The sequence below is a fragment of the Galleria mellonella genome, unplaced genomic scaffold (genome assembly GCF_026898425.1).
Source record: "Galleria mellonella isolate WM207_F2 unplaced genomic scaffold, CSIRO_AGI_GalMel_v1 utg33, whole genome shotgun sequence".
Lineage (NCBI taxonomy): Eukaryota > Metazoa > Arthropoda > Insecta > Lepidoptera > Pyralidae > Galleria > Galleria mellonella.
In genome coordinates, this window is record NW_026442079.1 from 3,534,052 (window position 1) to 3,555,723 (window position 21,672).

General features: G+C 31.5%; 1 protein-coding gene across 6 annotated transcripts in view; it reads left to right on the plus strand.

Annotated features, from left to right (window-relative positions):
* LOC113520742 (SCY1-like protein 2) overlaps window positions 1-11,403 on the plus strand; it is a 139,207-nt gene extending 127,804 nt beyond the window's left edge. Inside the window, exons 9-17 of one of the 6 annotated variants that reach the window (XM_052896673.1) lie at window positions 587-732; window positions 2,162-2,327; window positions 2,619-2,868; window positions 3,096-3,232; window positions 3,307-3,559; window positions 4,029-4,288; window positions 4,496-4,564; window positions 6,615-6,755; window positions 9,077-11,403. In XM_052896673.1, coding sequence (XP_052752633.1) covers window positions 587-732; window positions 2,162-2,327; window positions 2,619-2,868; window positions 3,096-3,232; window positions 3,307-3,559; window positions 4,029-4,288; window positions 4,496-4,564; window positions 6,615-6,755; window positions 9,077-9,100 — 1,446 coding nt within the window. In that variant the 3' untranslated portion in view covers window positions 9,101-11,403. Of the gene's footprint in view, window positions 1-586; window positions 733-2,161; window positions 2,328-2,618; window positions 2,869-3,095; window positions 3,233-3,306; window positions 3,560-4,028; window positions 4,289-4,495; window positions 4,565-5,534; window positions 5,553-6,614; window positions 7,733-9,076 lie in introns of those variants that run through there. The other 5 variants (XM_031911649.2, XM_052896670.1, XM_052896672.1 and 2 more) reach the window with 5 other exon arrangements.
* The last annotated feature ends 10,269 nt before the right edge of the window (window positions 11,404-21,672 follow it).

Sequence of the window (21,672 nt, forward strand, 5' to 3'; positions counted from 1 at the left end):
CATTTCAGGATCTCCTGCAATCATTATTTGCCACTTCTGAACTTCTATTAAGCTACTACTGGACAAGGCTTATTATCCATGCTACTAAAAATATTCAATAATATTAAAGGTTTTTTAGTAAATCTTATGTTTATTCCCATTGCATCTGCGAAATATGAGCCGAGTACAGTTACTACTAATTTAATCTAGTTTATTATAAAAATGATTAAATGTTTCACATGTTTACTGACTTTTTTCATTGGTAACTGAGGCGCAGATGATAGTAATTGTACACTTCAAACATAGGCGTATTTAAAGGGGGGTCGGCTGGGTCATGGCTTGTCTGATGCCTACCCCAGAATGTGAGCGAAACTTTAAATTACGCACAAAAACGTATTGTACATCAACGCCTTTTTAATGGGCCAGACCTCCTTAACAAATAATCTTAAATATGCCTAAACACCTTGCGAAATAATAAAAAAAGCAGTCATTACGAAAATTGATAAATTATTAGTAATGACTGTTTTATGGATGCATATAAATAAATAACGCCATTAATACATATTAGATTACGCTCATCTATATTAAAATACTTTCAACTTTGCAGAAATTACGCTGGCAACACGTCTGGCCTGCCCTGCAACTCGAAGTGCGTACTGCAGAAGTGCTTGCTGCTGTTCTTCAACCTATTATATGGCTTACCAACGAAGCTTCACAGGATGAATTCACGCACTACGTCATGCCGACGTTGAAGTAAATATCAATAAAGTTTAATTTTATATTGTGTGAGCTAAATAGTTAAGAATTTTGTTCGATGTTAGCATCACCCGGGACTACGTACAACATGGCTAAACTTCATATAGAGATTCAGTAATTTTGCATAAAAGCATTTGCTATTGCGCTCGATTTTTTTTTTAATTTAAAGTAATATTTATATAAATATACGGTTACAGGAATTTTTGATTAATTTATTATTTTACAAATAATAAATTAAAACTATTGAAAAATTTTGTGGTAAATCACATAGAACCTATTATTTTTTATTCTCTATTTATATACATTATAAAAACATATTTATAACTGTTTTCTTGATTATAAAATATATGGAAGTAGTATTTAACTCATATCATCCCATCGTTCTATTACTGGAATAATTTTTTTTTAGTATTTTTTTTTTTAATTCCTTCTGTTTCCCTTTGGTGTCAATATAATAGTTATGAGATTTTTAGAAAAAAAATATCTTTATTTATTTAAAAGTTGTGTTGTTGTATTGTGTTAAGTAAATTTTACATTGTGCAATTTTTTTTTTATAATTCGTGTAAAATATTCCACTGGGAATGAATTAATCGATAAGCAGTTAATTAATTCATCAATAATAATTACTAATATCATTAATTTTAATCTAGTTGACAATTACCACTTTCCATCAGGTGGACCGTCATCTTGTTTGCCATTCTAAGTTGCATAAAAAAGTTGCACAATAAATACAATTTGCTATTACAAGGGGGTTGACATACACTACTTTATTTTTTTATAAACCGATTCATTACTGAAATAATAGAAACACATGTCTATGTAACATTTATATATGAAAGTAGTATTTATATATGTAAGTACATGACAAAAATAAAAATATTAAAATATTATTAAATTATCTCTTATTCTAATACGATGTATGATTGCGTATTTTTACTATTTTTGTTTATACATATTTATATAACGATATATATATATATATATATATATATATATATATATATATATATATATATATATATATATATATATATATATAATGCACTCGTTTATCCGCGTATATAATATATGAATTAAATTGTGCTAGTTACTTCGTCCGCGTGACCAAAATATGTTTACACACCGGGATAAAAACTAGACTATATTCTTCTTTATCCCATATAGTATGTGTACACCTTTCTTTTTTCATATTGATTTTTCATAGTGATTTGTTAAGTCATTAAGGCGCTATAAGATAACTAACAAACTCAGTGTCATATTTATTATCTAATATTGGATAGGTATATTAGCGATAATATACCTATCCAATATTAAAATTAAATATTATACAGATAAATATACATTTGATACTGTACTTTTAAATTTTATTTTTAGGTTAATACTTACGTACCTTTTTTATGGATAGCTTGTTAAGTAACTTGAACAGAATTTGTTTTAGAAACCTGATGAATTCGCCTAAAAGCATTCAAGCTTCGGTAACCATACTGGAGAATCTGCATATCATCTTAAAAAAATGCCAAAAGGACGAAATAAATAACGAAATAATGCCATTACTCTATAATGCACTTGATAACAATACCAACCAAATACAAGTAAGCCTTTTTATAATAAATTTACATACTAAATATATTTGAATTAACTAATTATGGAATTTTGCTACTGTGGTTGTCATATAATCGCATTTTTTTTATATTAAGTCATATTAATTACATGTCAAGTCTATCTTTATTTATATTTTAGTCATACAATTATTAAGGAATGACATAAAATATTTTGTAATATCTAACTAGATAAATTTAAATCAGTAAAAAAGCCTTTAATAAAACAAGTAAGAAAAATAAATGGACTATACTTTTTAACTATTATTAAATATTTCGTTGCAGACCGCCTCCTTAATTGCCATTCAGAACGTCTCTGATTACATAGACGACAAAGCTTTACAGAGTATTGTATTGGCAAAAATAAAAATCGTTCTCGAAAAAAATCAGAACGATGTTAAAATAATAAGCCTGATTTTGGGATTCTATGAAAAGATTCTTCTACGTCTGGAGAGAGGGCATATTTTAGATCATGTGATACCAACACTCCTTGCAATGAGACTTACTGATCCGGATATCGTTAACAGAGTTGTCAGTAAGTACAGATTAATTATTTTTTAGCTGTTGCAGTTTAGAGTCGTATAAATAATTACGTTATTCCTTTACAGCGATTATTATATGTTATCATACATATTTTTATCCTTTTAGATTATTGCACAGCGAATGTAATTTATGCGACAGCGATTCTTACGTTTTTGTATTATTTTGGTCTACTCCGTATTAATTTGTTGAAACATTCGTCGAATGTACTATTTGTTACAGTACTGTACAAGGCGATGTTGGTCGAAAGAAAATTTAGCCTAAGCACTGGTGTCATGGCTACAAAGATGATACCATCGTTGGCCCCGCAGACCGTTAACACTTCTCTAAACGTCGATCAATTCACCAATCTAATGGAGGTTAATATTCAGTTGATATTATTTATAATATTTTTATATTTTTCGCCTCATTATGTTAATATATTTTTTTATAGATTCTTTATGATATGCTGGATAACATCGACAAACATCAAAGGTATAGGCTGAGAATAGACGGTATTTCGCTACCCAGTCCAGACAAACATCGCCAACTTCGGCATCAGATGAGTACAGATAACATGCATGCTCCGCCATTCAATATTCCAAATCTGCGTGTGGAACAGCGTAAAACTTCCAGTGCAGAAGACATGGCTCGTAAAAATTCCATCAGTGGCCCTAGTGGAACTGGTAGTGTAGGAGGTTTCAGAAGTAAGTTTACAATATATGAATCAGTAAATTATTATAATATATTAGAGTCAACGACAAAGCAATAGAAATGACTATTCCAGCTAATATGGTCGTAATTGAAAACATAATTTTTCATATTAATTGGTTCACTTACATAGCATGAAGTGAATCGTTATTTACTTAACAACCATTAATTTCAACTCACAATTATTTTGGTCAATATAAAAATCATTCCTTCGTTGCTCCATTTATAATTAATTAATTTTTATACGCGACTTTGTCCGCATGACAAGGGATATTTATTATTATTGAAATAATATTAAATATCCCTGGGGATATGTTTACTGATAGGAATAAACAGTAACCTATATCTTTTTTTCATTCCATACAATTAATGTATACCAAATTACATAATGATTGGTTAAATTATTAGGTAACAAACAAATTCAAATATTTCCTTTTACCAAAACATAATATGTACTTTTACCAGATACGGGAATTGGCCAATGGTTCTTCGGTTCGAGTAACTCTACAAATAACGATAATAACTTCTTACGAGTAGCAAATGCATTCCCGAACCGCCGTCTTTCGGATAATACACTGATGACACCTAAGATTCGCATCGCACCATCATGCGCTTCGTCCCCTGGAGGGACTCCAGGAGGTAGCACCGGATTACCTGCGCGTCGACACTCCAGCATTGGCCCTCAAGAACGCCGTGGTTCGGCAGTCAATTTATCACCACCTACTGTAAGTAAAACTGAAGAATTTATTATTATCACACATTTACTAAAACACACTTACCTATATAGAGGTAAAAAAATAAAAATCCAAAGAAAAAATGGACTGAAAGACTGCTATGATACAAGTGATCAATGCCAATAGTGTTTCATCGACGGTGGAGTGCGGATGGTTGAAAACGTGATAAAGGTGAAGTGATGGTGATTGTTTTGGCAGGGCTACCAGTTCAGGGGAAGAGGCGGGTCAGGCTCGAGCCTGTCCGTGCCTTCAGCGTCACAATGCGTTGTAAGTGATGTTCCCGCGTACGCCTGCCTGGCTGCGTGATATCCCCAAATCCTCTATTAAATGTCGACTTGGAACGGCTTAACATTGATGTGGTCTGTCTCTTCTGCGGTCGCGTTTTCTTCCCACACCGACTGGGAGAGATAGTGTCTCATAGTTCACATCATCACCATACACGTTACATCTGCACGAACCTGGATGGTGTCTATCACGTTACGAACTGTCTCTATCCGATCATTTTAGACCTTTCATTGCATTACATTTATCAACGCTATTACTTTCATTACTACGAGACAACCATCAGGCAGTAAAAAAACCTTCAAGAAAAACGAAGCGGTGCATGTTCATAATGATATTGTCTTGTTCGCGTTGCATGAACGCCTCACAATGTCAAATGTGTCTTAAAAAGCTAAGCTACGGAAGTAGCGCAATTAGTGTTGCTCTCTGGTGAATGCTAAAGTGTTGCATCTAATAAACGAGTGCACACCTACGGTGAACCCGAGTGGTTCATATTGCCTGCGATGTCTCTCGGAAAACGCAATTAGATGTCTGATTGGCAAAAGTGAAAAAAGAAAAGACTATTATACACATATACCTATTCTAAATTATTTTTAGATTAACAAAACTTTGCAAATGCACTATTGAGCATAGAAATATAAAAAAGGCGGCAGATCAAATGGACAATATTTTATAAGCTAAAGTGTTTTACTATACAAAAAATCTAAACTATTTATATATTGATTCTATTTGACATGCCAGCCTCGTTTCTATGCCAGAGAAATTTTTTTTAATTTATCATTAGTTTTTCATTTACATAAAATGCACGATAGGTGTTTTCAATTACAGATGTTAATTAGGTTAATGTTGAATGTGAAATTAACGCAAGTAAAGTCATTTCTTCATCCATATTGAGGCTCTTTGTCGAATGTTTAACGCTGTCTCATTCACTGTTGCTATTTGTTCTTCTACGCAGCTTGCACGGAGCATGATCGTGAGTATGGTTCGTCTCTAACATGTCGCGAACAACGCAGACTTGAGTCACATCTATCTTTTTCTACAATAGTGAAAATTTAAGCGTTGCAGCACTAAGATGTTGCTGTAAATATAAAAATAAAATTACATCACAATATATCTATTTCTGTAATGTTCAGAATAAGCATTTATAAAGAATTTCATAATTTAGCAACATCTCCGTAGTTACAACGGTACATCGTAATCAAGTAGAGTAGATGAATATTTTTAAATCACGAAAAGTTTCAAAAAACCAACACGCTTTTTAGACGCTAAAACTATCTATGAACCTACATATTTTAAGGCATGCAGTAGTTAAGCGTACTAACTGCGTCCGTTACAATATTAACTTTACATCAGGTGTAATGTTTTTTGACGTAATTAAGCTCTTTCTACGCTATATTATTTAATATACGGTATATTATTCGAACTAGCTTTATGCCCGCTACTTCGTACGTGTGAATTTCAGAAATAACAACACCTACGTAATAAACCGCTTCTTGATGGCATATCAGGATAAAACATCTGCCTCTCTTACTCCATCCAACTTGGTGCATTAATTTTTGTGTAATGCTAAAACAAACATACAGACAGACAGACAAAATTTCTAAGATATATTTCTAGCATCTATTAGTCTTATTAAGATTTCTCATATTATTTTTTCTTAATCATTCCCTGTGCATAGACATTTTTTTTTAGTTACAATTTTATTATATTAGTGATATATACTCTTACACTGACTAGGTTTTATTATTTGTAATAGTTTGTAATATATTTTATACTCAAATTAGTAATTAATTGTAAAATAATTTTTATTTTATACATTAAATATTTTTATTTTTATTTATAAATTCTGGAATGATAAATTAAATATTGTTTTTATAACATCAACATGCTGTGTACTAAAACTATTAAAATAACTTATCCTTGATGTACAAAGTAAGAACCATGTCGTGTTTTTCTTTAATTTATAAAAGTCATTATATAAATAAGTAATAAATTTAAAATTAACTAAACTTAATAATGACAATATTATATACAGGGAGGTTCCATGCCTAACACCTCATCGAGTGTGCCATTCCTGCTGTCGTCTTCGATGCAGTCTATTCGTTCGCGGCGCCCATCTGCTTGCCTCAGCAACTCCCAGGGCTCAGGTCTGCTGCAGCAATTAAGCAGCGGCATGGTAAGACATCTACCCATCGGCTCTGCTGGAAATGTGCAGGTACACGCGCCTCACTGGCCGTTCCAAGGCGGAGGCGGAAGCTCCTACAGTGCAATGCAAAACTCCTCTGTGAGGAAGTGCCCCTCACTGAATATTACCCTCACGCGCTGAATGCTCTCGCAGCTGCATACGACCTGCCTCCTCGCAGTCGCCGAAGAGGACGCTCTAGTCCATTTCGTGCTCTTTATCACGGTCACTTCAGTGTCGCGGGAGTAGCGAGACGACATACTGCCGCTGCCTCATCGCCACTCCAGTGCCACGGTGACGCACCATTGGCACACCAATGCCGCACCATTGCCGCGCATTCGTCGCGCCGCGCTTTGGTCACTTTGCAACAACAAACGTCGACCCTTGGCTAATTTTCACTATTGATTATAACGATCGATTTAATTTGCCTGTAACGGCGATCCCCGTCCGATCCCTCCATGTTGAGTAGTTTATCTTATTGGTGTTGTACTTAATATTACATTTTTTAGATTTAATTTGCGATTAGTTATTTAGAAAAAAAATACTCTATTGGTTTTATTTATCTCTACAAATAGTAATTTTCTGTTAAGTATTATACAAGACTGGTGTCGCTTACGAAATAATTATTTATATTTGCTTTAAAAGTATGCCAGCAAATGTTTGGAATGGAAAACTGTAAGCTTTAATCGGTAAAATGTGGACATATCACTTCTTCGTCGATCATTAAAAGTGTCCAATTTTGTTAAATTAAGAAATTAAATATTAATATACTTAAATTGAAGAAATGTTACAAAACTGATAAAATACAGAAAGATGTTGTATAATGGTGCTGTGATATGGTATTGTTATATTTATTAGATTCTATTATAGAATTTAACTCCTTCTGTTATTAATGAAAATGCGATACCTAAATCTTGTAGGCCAAATTAAAAGTATTGGCTATAAATATTAAAGAGTTCGTGCCAAATGTACCTACTACATTAATTATTTCTGTAACTCTCACACAATATTTATTTTTATCTATTTATTAATGAGAAATTAATCATTAATATGTACGTAAACAGTAAGTAAGTGGCAAGTATACGATATTCTCGCAATTGTTCAACCACTTACTGATTTTTAAACTACCTATAAATCGTCAGACCAAGTTCTGGGTTAGAGACATTATTCATTAGTAATTTAATCACTACGTATGAATTTTATTAACGGTTGATTAAATTACCGCAGTTAAAATAGGCGTTATTAAATGTTTCATACCTTATTATACAAGTGAATAAGGTCTTTAAAAGTTAGTACGTATTTAGATATAATTGATACTTCTCAGATGTGTACCTACTAAGTAAGGTTCCTTCAAGATTACATATATTATTCAGTCATTATAATTTAGATAATTAAATTATAATACAGATCATATTAGAACTTTAAATGCTTGAAGGCTCACCGTAGTGCTGTCCTTGTGGCAGAAATTTCTTTACACTCAAAAATCCTTGTAAAAGTTTCTTATAAGTAATATATCATCAATAACATAATATTATAGAAAATCATAAACGCATCATAAATGCATGCCCTGCTTATGCTTTTTCATGCATATGGATCTTAAACTTCCCTTTAAAATTAAAAGAAAAGTGAACGGTGCTTAATACTGACGTATTAATCTATATATTCGAATTAATAATAATCCAAATATAGCAAACAATTAAACATTTTATAAAAAAAAATATAGTACGGTGACTAGATATTATCATCTAGTGACAAACAAGTTTGGTTAATGGTAAATAAAAATTTATGTAATTATCATACTTACATTTAGTACACACACAGTAGTTTTACATAGTTATTTACACTAAATTAATGTTATCATTATTTTATGATAATGACAATAGTCTCTTATAAAGGAAACCTACATTACCCATATTTAAATCCGAGAAACAACTGCGGTGAATGCGACGATAAGAACAAAAAATAAAAACGACCCTTATCAAATTAGCACTAACGTTTTTTTTTTATATCTCGAGTTTAAATTGATATCAAAATTTAGATTGGAAGCTCTCTAAGCTTAGATATTTAGTTTGCTTTGGCTTCACTTAAGCGTACGTGGACTGTGTAGTTTTTTTTATTAAATAGTTTTCTCGGTAATTAGGTGATTATTGAGACGATAGTTCGGCTCGATGCCAGCACAGTAGACGTAGAGCTTGGTAGCGTAGTGGAGCGGGCGGGCGGGGGCCGCGCGGCGCCGCGGCGGCAGCGAGTCGACCGCGACCTCCGGCCTCGCACGCGCTTTGATTTTAATCACTTTTTATTATGGTTGCTTGCAGTACCAGCTGTTTTCCGGGCGTTAATAAGAGATTTGATTAACGTTAGAGCCGCGTAGCGTATTCGAGAGCGGCTCGGCACAAGCGGCGCGGCCGCAACACCGCAGCTCGCCGCTCGCCGCCCGTCCGCGCTTCGCCGACGGACGCTGATCTGAACTGATCCATGAGCTTCTTATCACTTAAAGGGATTAAAATTTAACTATGTTTAATTCAAACTATATCGCCAAATTAGAGTAGAAACATGTAAGTGTTAAGCATCGGCCTAAAATTATTCTGAGGATTTGTCTAAATCAAGAAGAACGAAACATGAAGATATTTTATGGGGAAAACGTAGGAATGCATTGCATGCTGTTACACCTTTAATACTTACTAAGGCGGTCTGATAATACTGACCACCTACCATAGTACTGTGCATCTTGTATCAAAATGTTTACTTTGAAATTTGCAAGCTAATTCTCATCTTAGTACTTTTGTAAAAAATATTTGTAATCAGATTACTGTAAAAATACATTCTTGATCGTTATCTAATTCAGGCACGTCAAAATAGATAAAACTAGTGAATGATATTTAAATACATGTTGCATTATTGATATGTCTTTATTGGTTCACAGTGATCACACATCCAATGCACTATCTTCCTTCTCATTGTATTATGAGATTTACGCTTTTGTATGCACTGAATTCACATCTTTACATTTAAAAGAGTACTTAACTTCAGGTTCAATATATTAATAGGAGTCAAATTAAACGTTAACGTAATGCATTATACAATAATCTTGAGGGAATCATCATTTTAAGGAGATTTAGTACGACAAAAATAATGTAGGTAATTTATTTTTGAGATACCTATCTTATATTGCATTATAAACACTTTGACGTCATAAAGTTAATATATTATAATCTATAAATGCTAGTGTGTTGTCCTTGATGGATTAGAGAATAGTGAATGGTGTAAGCCATAGAATATCAGTATGTAATAATTTAATGAAACTAGATTTCATTGATCGCGTAAAATTAGTTCGCGACTTTACTTAAAATTAAATAAAAATGTGATAGGATTTCAATGTGTATCATTAGGTACATAAATCTGAAGTGAGAAGGGTGCCAAACACTATAAAATTTAATTTATGTGATACATCTAAGTCAAATAAGTTTGACTAAAAATATTCGAAATAATATATTTTCTTACAATTAGGAATCATATTTTCGAAAATCTATTTACGTATTTCAATAAAATATTTACTCCATTTTGTTTATTTCAATAATTAAATTTAAATATATATATTAGAAACGTTTGTTAAAATCTAATGTTTTATCTAGTCTGTCGTTAAACGATAGACAATAATTAGAAAAAAATTATCATTTTGAAAAACATCATAGATGTTGCACCAGTTAATTACTTACTACTTAGAGCTCTAAAAACAAGGGCGCTATTAGTAACAGAAGAAACAACACATCCGTAATAGCCGTCATCATCATAGCCATTATCATTAAATTCTTGCCAGCCTCTTTATTAAGCTATATATGCATAATTTATGTGCCAATCAGTGGCCAATATGCAGCAGCGGACATTGAGTTGCGAAAATGATGATTACGAAGAGTTACATACTTTGGCAGATTTAGGCAGACACTTTAATATCCACTAATTGAAAAATACCCAGCGGTGTGATATTAATGTGTTATTATCACACTTTAAAATATTTACATATTTTTATAAATTCAAATGCGGAACTAAATACATACCTTATACTCGTAGAGTAGAAAAATACCAACAATTGTCATATGTAGATACTAAGGCTTTATAAAAGCAATCTTCAAAGTACCTTTGAATACTTTCATAAATTTACTGCGACTTTCTATATATGTACTTATATATTACTTGTAATTCGTTGTGTTCAATAAACAACTCGATTATGAATCGCGCGCAAAAAGTGTCCAATTCCAATCTCTCAACAGCTAATAGGCAAAAATTGCATACAATATTAAAAGATTATATTTTTTAAATAACTATTGATAGTTAATAATATAAAATATTGTTACACATTGCTTAATATATATTAAAAAACTTTTACTTTATGTACACAACAGCTCTTGGGCACTTTTTGTAGTTGTTTGTGATTGTAGATATATCTAGTTTCTTTATAACACGATAGATTAATGTAAACTTTCCAAACACATCCATATCCAGTACCTATTTTAAAGTAATTGCTATAAAATTCCTATATATTTTTCTGAATATTTTAAATAGTAATGAAAATATATTTTCACAATTTTTACAATAGTTTCCTGTTAATTCAATAGTTTATAACGTCATGAAAACATAAAAATTATGCTGCATAATATATCTTTATAGAAACTTATAAATGTAAATACCTATATATATATATATATATATATATATATATATATATATATATATATATATATATATATATATATATATATATATTTACACTATACCTTTGCATAGCAATAAAATCAAATAAAATTAAAAGTTGATAAAATCAACCATATATTTTTCGCAACGCATTAGTGATAAGTCTGTGCTCACAAAGATCGATTTATCAGAAATCCATTAGCAATAGACGAGCACTTATCTATCACATCTAAAATCTTTAAGTTGCATAAATATAATTTATGCAACTTAAAGATTTTAGATAGATACCAACATTAACTTTACCAAATGTTAGTTAACACTTTGTCACTTGAATATTTATTAGACTACAAATTATTTATTAGAAATAATAATAATAATAAACTTTATTTTCTTAAACAAAATAAGCCTGTAGTACAATATAACTATGACCACAAATCATATGTTATAACAATCTTGATTATATAGAGACTTTAATTTCTAAATATATATGTGAAATTTGTATTAAAGATAAACGTACACCATACGAAATCATATTAGATATTTATTAAAACGTAGATCATTCATTAAGGTTGATTTTAACAATATTAAATTACTCACTTTCATTCCAAACAGGAAATTTAATTCAATGAATTATTTAAATGGCTAAAATAAGTTTATTAGACATTTAACTTTTTCTTTTAATGTTCGAGATCGAAGAAAAAAAAACATTAGATTGGATACTAGCTTTAGTAAGATACATAAAACATTAACCAACTACACTTTATCGCAACAAGAAACAATTAATCTGTTTCGTTAATTAATGAAATATTCAAGATATAAAAAGATTGAGAATCAAAACCTGAATATCTCTTATAATAAAATATCTTCCAGCATTAGTTAATTTCACTAATAGATAAATAAATTATTTTTATATCTGAATACATCAAATACTGATTTATATATTGTACATAAGAGCACGTAAATATTGTATAAATAATTATAATTTATATAATTATTTTGCGTATTGCAATTTATTTTGTCATATTATATTTAAAACAACAGAAACTGGGTTGATTTGACCATTGACCTAAAGATTTTATTATGTATTTGAACGTATGTTTCTAGAATTATATTTTTTAAAGTCTTTAAGTATTGTATACATTCAAAGTATACAATATTGATGGTAATCAACCTATTAAGTAACGCCTACCTTATGAAGTACCTTTAATAGTCAAACAAAATATAATATTTTATGACCATTTACATAATTTTCAATAATAATTATATTGCATTCCATAAATTATATTTTTATATATATGAATATAATGTAATAGATAATAGTGTAAACTGGATGTTACGCACACTTACAATTCAGTTAATAACTTAACATAAAACATATTTACTCATTTTCATAATTCTCTTACCTGGCTAAATTGTATTAGAACAATGCATAAAAATGTGAAGGATTTTTTTGACAATGCCAATGAGATGCAAATAAAATAATGTAATCATTTTATACAGTTTGATTATTTATATCTCAGTTTATATCTCGTTCTCTATTTTTTCTGTCCAGTTTTTGTAATTACCATTACAGGGAACATTAATTTACTTAGAGGAAGTAAAAGACACAAATAATTTCAAACTTCCTTTGCCAGCTCTGACTCTCAATGGCTCACTTTGCTTCTTTTAGCTTTTGCTTTTTTTAGGGTGATAATTGAGCATAACATCTACTATAATAAAAGACCATTGCAACCCGCAAATCCTCAAGAGCATGCTACCAACCCTAGTAATGTGAAAATCTTGTGTCACATTGTGTATCTAGCAATAATTTCACTACAGTATCTTACTCTGCAACCAGAACACAACGTGCAAATACGATTAAGCTGCTTGTTTACTGAATTATTAGGTGAGATTAATTATCCAGACAACTTTGTAGAAAGTACAAACTTTGAATCCTTAATTAGGTAATAAGAATACAACTAAATCTTGGGCCGGCACTTTAAAATCACTTAATATCTTGTAATCGTACATTGTATATACAATTTGGTATTCAGAATCATATTTAATAAATTTTATATGTAGCGATATAACGATTTTTAATATAATACACATATATAAACATTTTAAATCTTTCACTGACAATATCTATATCGATCACTTGACCGCTCTATTTATATCGATAGTTCAAACATATAATTAGTATACGAAAAAGCCACTAAATATATCAAATAGATCTCGCGGCAAAAAGACTGCTACGTGAATTACCAACAATCTATCAAACTAATACTATCATATACTAACATGTAATAAACTTTCATTGCGAAGTACAGAAAAATCTAAATAATTAAGAAACCTAATTAAATATGTAATAGACACTTTTTTTATTTATTACTTTGAACGACGATACGATGTCGACTTTCTGAAAATCGTTATTAATTGTAAAGTTATAAGTTTCTTCACAACATTTTTAAAAATGGCAAAATGTATAATTGTTATTAGCTATAACAATCCTCTGGTTGTTTGTAGCCTGGTTCTTCACTATACAAAGTATCCTAGTTTGAAAACCAGGTAATTCCAGCATTTACTTCTACACATATTTTATTGTGGTAATCAGTCTTTCACATTTTTATGAATTGTATATTTTTGTAGTTATCTTATATAAACCTATAGAAAATAAACAGTTTTGAATACAGTATTTAAGATGATCGAATACATTGGAGTAGATATATAATATGCAAATTTTTAATAATCATTCCAATTCATTCGGTCTCAAATTCAACGTTCAATGTTTGGTATACATTGTAATATCGTCTGTTTAACGTTAAAGGCAATCAAATATTTTAAAACATTTTTCTCTATCTAATTACATTCATAAGCATAAAAATATTCTGTATCTATCTGTATAAGTAACTACTTACATATTTGTAATATGTGTCTACTAGGGGGTCCACTTATTATAACTATAATCGTATTCGCTTCAGAGAGTTACTTAAGTTCAGATTTGATTTACCTAATCGTACTTCAAATCGAATTAATCTTTCGACTAAAAATTTATGAGCTTTTTAAATGCTTTCAGGAGGTATTGCTTTTATTGAATTATTTCCGCCTTAAAGTTGATAATATTTCTTTTCGCATTTAATAATACCTGAACCACTAATAATATTTCCAAAAAGTCTCCCTAGTTATTGACATATAAACGCGATATTTTTATATGCAACGTGTACCCACATTAGAAAAATGTAGGTGCACATTTTATAAATTAAATAATGATTTAAACTATCTACAAATAATATTTATTATTTATTAAATACCTATATTATAAGCTTATGTCCAAAAAGTGAGAAGTAGAGATAAGCTAAATAGCTTGGGCTAAGGTAATTTATCTTACTGATATCTTGGAACTAATGAGTCTTATTATATCGATGTTGTAAACCTTAAATACCTATCCTGAGAAATCTTTGCCTTCATTGTTATGAAATATTATAACGTCTTAAATATGTACACATATTTTATAATACATTGAAGAATATTTACCTTTATATAAATATCTAAGTAGTGATATTAAAATAATAATGCTTTTAATATACTATTATTTGAACTAAGCTCAAATTAATTGTTTTAGTTTTATTATTTTTTTACTACATACTAATAAGGATATGTGATCTAGCACAACAAATATAATGTCGCAATAACAAGATGTCATAAAAAATTTTGTTGGACGATCATGTCTCTAACAACATTTAGGTACTGATAATGAATGACATGTGTATATGACATACCTTTACGTATGCGCCTATTCGCCTTAAAACCGTGCTGGACATGCTTTTTATGATTAATTTTATCTTAATTTCATATAATATCTGCCTCTCTAGATAAGTAGCAAACGAATCATATATTCTAGATATATTTTTTGCACACATGAAATAGAAACTGAAATGTGTGGTGTTTTATTCTTTCACATGCGTGCGGTAACGGAAACATACATTTACAACTTGTCTATGAGGGTGGAATTGATTACAAATTCAAATACTTTCATTTATTCAGTTCCAAGAAAATTTCTATATTAGATATTGAATTCATTCTTCTACGGGTTGTGGCGTTTGCTCAGTGTTAGATACCTACGAAATAAGATTTATGTGTGCATATTTCAATATAAACTTTTTGAAATACTCAATGTGATTCTACAATATTATATATCAACCTGTATCTAGATAATATTTAACATATTTATCAATATCGTGCTATCTTGTGATCTCGTTCTTGCGAATAGAACTTCTTTAAACCTTGACTGCTATCTTTTCTAAGGCAAAGAAAAAATGTTCGACAATACTTTTGTATGCTCTTTCTTAATCCTCGCAGTTTGATGCGAATTTGCATTCTTTATAAAATTATAAATAGACGAATTATCACGTTTGAGCTTACCGTTTGAAAATTTATGATCTCATTCAATCTATACTAAATAAAATACTTAAGTAAAAATTGTTGCCTTAATATAGGTTTTTTGAAGTCTCATAATTTTAATCTTATTTAGACTGATATTATATTTAAAAAATACTATATAAAGCTATTACAAACTTCACGTACCAAATGTTTGGACATATCATTTGTAAGATCTTCCTTTTCCTATCACTGTCACTTTACGAATATATATCTTAGTCCTATTCACTTTTGATGTACATTTATTATAGCGAACGTAGTACGATAATTCATACAAACGTCTTAACAATTGTTAAAATAATATTAAAAGTATTATGTATAATTAATCTGCATGTGAATGTTGTTGTGAAATGAATATCCATTAATAAATAGATTTAACAGTTATTCTAGAAACCACACTTCTGAAGTGTAATGTGTTAATACTAAAAAAACATTCTTTTGGTTTTAAATTTTCGGTAGATTGAATGTTTTATAATAGAATAAATGTTTATTGCCGTTCAACAGTAATATTATGAAATAAGTATCGTATCAACGTTTAAAATGTCTAATATCAGAAGTATACCAGTTACTTACCATAATTATAAAATATGCAGATTTCGCTTAATATATACAATTTATGTTGTCCTTTGTCGTTCGATTCGTGTATACGTGGATCTTGTAGAGAAAAAATAACAAAAAAAAACAATAAAATAATATGATTATTATGAATTTGAATTTTTAATGTCAACCCTACTGAGAGTACCGACTGTATGAATTAATTTTTGTGTTTTTACACGAGTGAGTGACAAAAGTGTATGCTTTAATAAGTTAAAGACAAGAGTGTTTAAGTTATCAAAGGTCAGTATAACTGTAACACATAATGTGTCTGAGGACTGTTATTCAAAATTACTATGACTGACTACAAAAATTAACTTGTCAATGATATCCTATCCTGTCGTCGTTTTCATTTCAGCTGTTAATTAGTCCATATTTTAAATAGGTAATTAAAATGCAAACATAAATTTAATACGTTCTCATAAAATAATACTTAGTGCCTATAAATGCAAATGACTTAAAGGATTACTGCCACGTGTTAACACGCTTGGCAGGCGAGTTAGCAACCGCAGTTAGGCTTCGGCGATGTTTTAAGAGGAACGCCGCCGCTATACCTAGTTCCCTTAGTCGCTAGATGGAATAAATCCGAACCTTCTAAAATGGAGTGAGTCTATCATAGCTAACTACCTAGTTAAACTATTCCCCGTTATATACCTTTAAAGTGGCGCGATGTGATAGAAAGATAAGAGGTCAAGTCTCCTTACGCAAAACCTTTACATCCAAATCAACATGCTTACAGTAAAAGCAAATCAACTGAATCAGCACTTCATAACATGGTATCCCGAATAGGCAATGCATTGCAATCGAAGCAAACAACTCTAAGTGCATTTATAAACATCGTAGAGACCTTAGATAAAACAAATTTTGCCAGTTAAGTCGGGCACTGGCTACACATTGAGTAGACACAATACTTAACGAAAGGATATTTAACATGCTTAAATAATGAGCTATACAAATTACTGACATATGTATTAATTCTATTCACATGAGGAATCGTCAGTAGAGGCTACCCACAAGGCGGTGTACGATCACCGCTATTATGGAATGTAGTCATAAACTAACTCATAATAGAGCTTAACAAAAACGGCCTCTATACGGTAAGTTACGTGAATGATATAACTGTACTTCTATCAGGAAATTTTGAAGGTGTCCTATGTGATCGTATGAAGGATCATACTTTTAAAGAAATTGAGATATTGCGCACAGCATGAACTCTCGGTTAATCCTGCCAAAACAGAATTAATTAATTTTACAAACAGAACGATAACAGGTCCTTACAGACTAACAAAACTGTAACTTAAGGAAGAAGTTAAGTACCTTGGCATTATACTATACAGTGCAATGCTTTGGAAGAAACATCTTGACTATAAACTAAACAAAAATATAATTGCATTTTACCAATGCAAAAAAATGCTAGGAAACAAATCGAGTCTCTCATCATAACTCTATACTATAACTCTACATAGCTGTGATAAGACCAATGTTAGTCTATGGTGCGCTGGAAACTAAAAAGTTTCCAGAGACTGACTTATTCTGCTATCAGCAATTGCATGAAAACAATTTCAACAATAGCAATAGATGTAGCCCTTAACATAACTCCCATAGATCTGCACGTACAGAAAGAAGTGGTTTTAGCCATCATCTGACTAATGCATATCGGTATATATGGTAAAAATCACAACAATCCCTACACTTCTATTCTACACCAGGAAATGCAACATGAACCACTTATTGCGGCTCCGTATGATAGAACTCATGATCTTTATATATTTAACAAAAAATATTAAATACAAATAAAATAAAATGAAAAGGACCAATCTGAAGTACATGAATTAAACGGATGGCTCCAAAACTGAGGACGGTTTAGGAGCTGGAGTCTTTTCCTAGAGCTCAATATAAACATACACATACCGCTTGATGAACACAACTCGATATTCCAATGCAAATGTGCAGTAATAACTGAAGATGCTATAGCTATACGTAACTTAAGGATAAATAACATTGACATTATATTCCTAATAGCACATCGGTACTAAAATCTTGCAGTTTCAAACAGATTTGTCAAAGATCCATTGTCATACATAATCAAAGATGGACAGAGGCTACTGACTGCAGACAATCAAAATTGGCCGTGCCAACGACGATCAACGACTGTCAAAACATTTATTATATCTAAATAGGAAAACCTTAAATCAATGATAAGGACAATAACGGGCCATTATACACAATATACAAGACAGCACTTCATATCGTGACTGTTTTGACACCAAAGAAACCACTGCTCAATGTTCACAAATCCTCGAAACAATGAGGTCGCTCCATGAGGCCTGTGAAGATATTAGGACGATTCTGTGCATCTAAATGGAGCTTGGATCGCTCCATGAGGCCTGTAAAGATATTAGGACGATTCTGTACATCTAAATGGAGCTTGGCTGGCTATACAGTCAGTACAGTACAATAGCCCAAATGAGAGCTTTAGTGCGGAAATGGGAGTTCAATTTATATTTACATTTTCCCTTAATTGCCTCTTACGACACCCCGTGAGTGTTCGTAAAAGGGTGACCTATTATATCCCACACGATAACCATACAGCGTAATGTATGAACGCCTCCAATAACAGAAGCATTACGCGCGCGTTATAAAACGAAGAAACCTCTTCTGTTTTTTTCTCTTTTCTCTCATTTGTTTTGGCATTACGTAAAACCTATTGCAACAAATCGTAGTTGTGTTCCTGAAGGTCAAACTTGAATATCTCGATACACCATCTAAAATTAACGTTATTGGCTCTTCTACTTTTAAAATTCATACATATGCAGACGCGGACAAGACCTAAAATATCAGAGAAGAGTTACAATTGGCGCTAACAGGTACTTTTACAACTAAATTTGCTCATTAAACTTTTTTATTTTGTCTAAGTACTACCTACGTGGGACACTCAGAAAGTTTTGTGATACATCTTTTCAAAGTACTCTCCACCAGCCTTTATACAAAATTTCATGCGTCTGAACCAGTTTTCGAATCACTTTTTCCAGTCCGCCGCAGACAGCTCGTTTACAGCCTCAAATGCTGAGAGCGCATCATCTGGCGACAAAAATTGTATCCCTTTGAGCTGATTTTTTATTTTTGGGAATAAGAAGAAGACACACAGTGCTAGGTCAGGGCTGTAAGGAAGGTAACCCAGGAGTTTGACCTGTGTGCTATCTAGGAAGTCCCTCGTTTTGATTGCGATGTGGGCGGGCGCATTATCGTCGTGGAGTACTAGCCTGCAGAGCCCTGTGTTTGGTCGCTTGTTGCTCACAACAGAAAAAACTTCTGCCAAGCATTTGGTAGTATACCATTCGGCGTTAATGCTTCTTTGGTTTCGTAAAGAAATTGACACCAAGTAGCCAGTCATGCATGAATTAGTTACGCCGACAAGAGGAACCTCTTAAATGAAAAGAAAAAAAAGAGCCAGTCAAATTGAAAAAGCTAGTGATCAAAATCATCCCTCCACTTCTAGGTCGCTTTACTTTGGTAGGCGTTGATTCGTTTTGAAATACCAAAACCGACTGGCGCTTTGTTTCTGGATCGTATTGATAAATCCAGGATTCATCACCTGTAACGATGTCATAAACACGCCGAGACGAGTCTGCTTCAAATTTGTCTATCATAGCACCATTCCACCCTTGCCTGCTTCTGAAGCCTGGGTGGCTGTTAAGGTAATTACAGCATTCCATCTTAATTCATTGGGCATACATTATCCTATGGTCTTGCTTATACTATAACATACTACTATTTATAGTTTTATTTACTATTCTTTTAGTTTTCCAATAACACGTAACTATCCCTGATGACTAGTCCCTTATGCCTCCGTACTCAGATATTTCATTGCCATAGTTTTCACAGTACAAGCTCTGCTTAATTTAAGACTAGATGGCATTGTGTCGTTGCACTAGGTATTTGAGTAAATATTAGGCTTAAAATAATTATATTTAAATATATTTTAACTTAAATAAAAATTAGTAATAGTTATTTATATAAAATATGTCCTTATAACAAACAACTCATTATTTTTAGGATTCCGTACCACCAAAGGAAAAAACGGACCTTTATTGGTTTACTATATTGTCCATCCGTCCGTCCGTCTGTCAAGACCCTATTTCCTCGGAATGTGTAAATATATCAAGTTGAAATTAATATCATATACACAGGTCTGCAATCTCTTAAAGCAGTGGAAAAATCAAACTTCTAAATCAACGCAATTAAAATATAAGGGCATTTATATTCCATTTATATCGCATATTTTGACATTCGCAAAGGGAATCAAAACCTATAAGATACTTCCCGTTGACGTAGAATCATGAAATTTACAAGTAAAGGAAAAATCCGAAAATCGTAAATTTGTAGTTACTTCACAAAAAAAATTAAAGTTGATGATTTTTTATGGTTTTGTTTGTGCGAGTTCGACACACACTTGACCAGCTTTTTATTATTATATCCGCCGTTAACTGTGAACTGCTGAACATAGGCATACCCCGTAAAGGGAGTTTTGCCAGTAGTTAGTTACCTTGCGCTTGGCAGGTGGGTTGGCAACCACAGCTAGCTTTTGGTGATGTTTTAAAAAGGACGCTGCGAACCATCCGTCGACCATATAGTTCCCTTTAGTCGCCATTCACGCCACCCATGGGAAAGGAAGTGGTGGCACATCCTACGTTGAGACCACACGGCGTTTATTATAGATTATTTCTCGCCCACACTCTCTTATTATAAATTGTATTAAATTTGAAACCTGATACATATTAGTATACTATTGGGGCATTAAGGAAAAAAAATGGCAAATCGATAAAATTTATCGATTTTGTCTTTAAAAATCGTACGAGTTGCCATGTAGTTTATAGAACTACCTGGTTAATAACTATATATCTGAAGAATGAAGAACTAAATATAATATTTAATCAAGCGAACTACGCGAGTGAAATTCGATCAATATTATATGAGTCTTCATTCTTCAGATATAAACACCCACCCATCTCAAATCCCCGAAAAGTTTTGATTTGGTCTCTAAAGAATGAGGGCTCTGTCGAGAAATGTTGCAAGAAGAAAAAAATATGGTAAATCGATAAAATTTATCGATTTTGTCTTTAAAAATCGTGCGAGTTACCATGTAGGATAAAAGGACTACCTGGTTAATAACTATATATCTGAAGAATGAAGACTCATATAATATTGATCG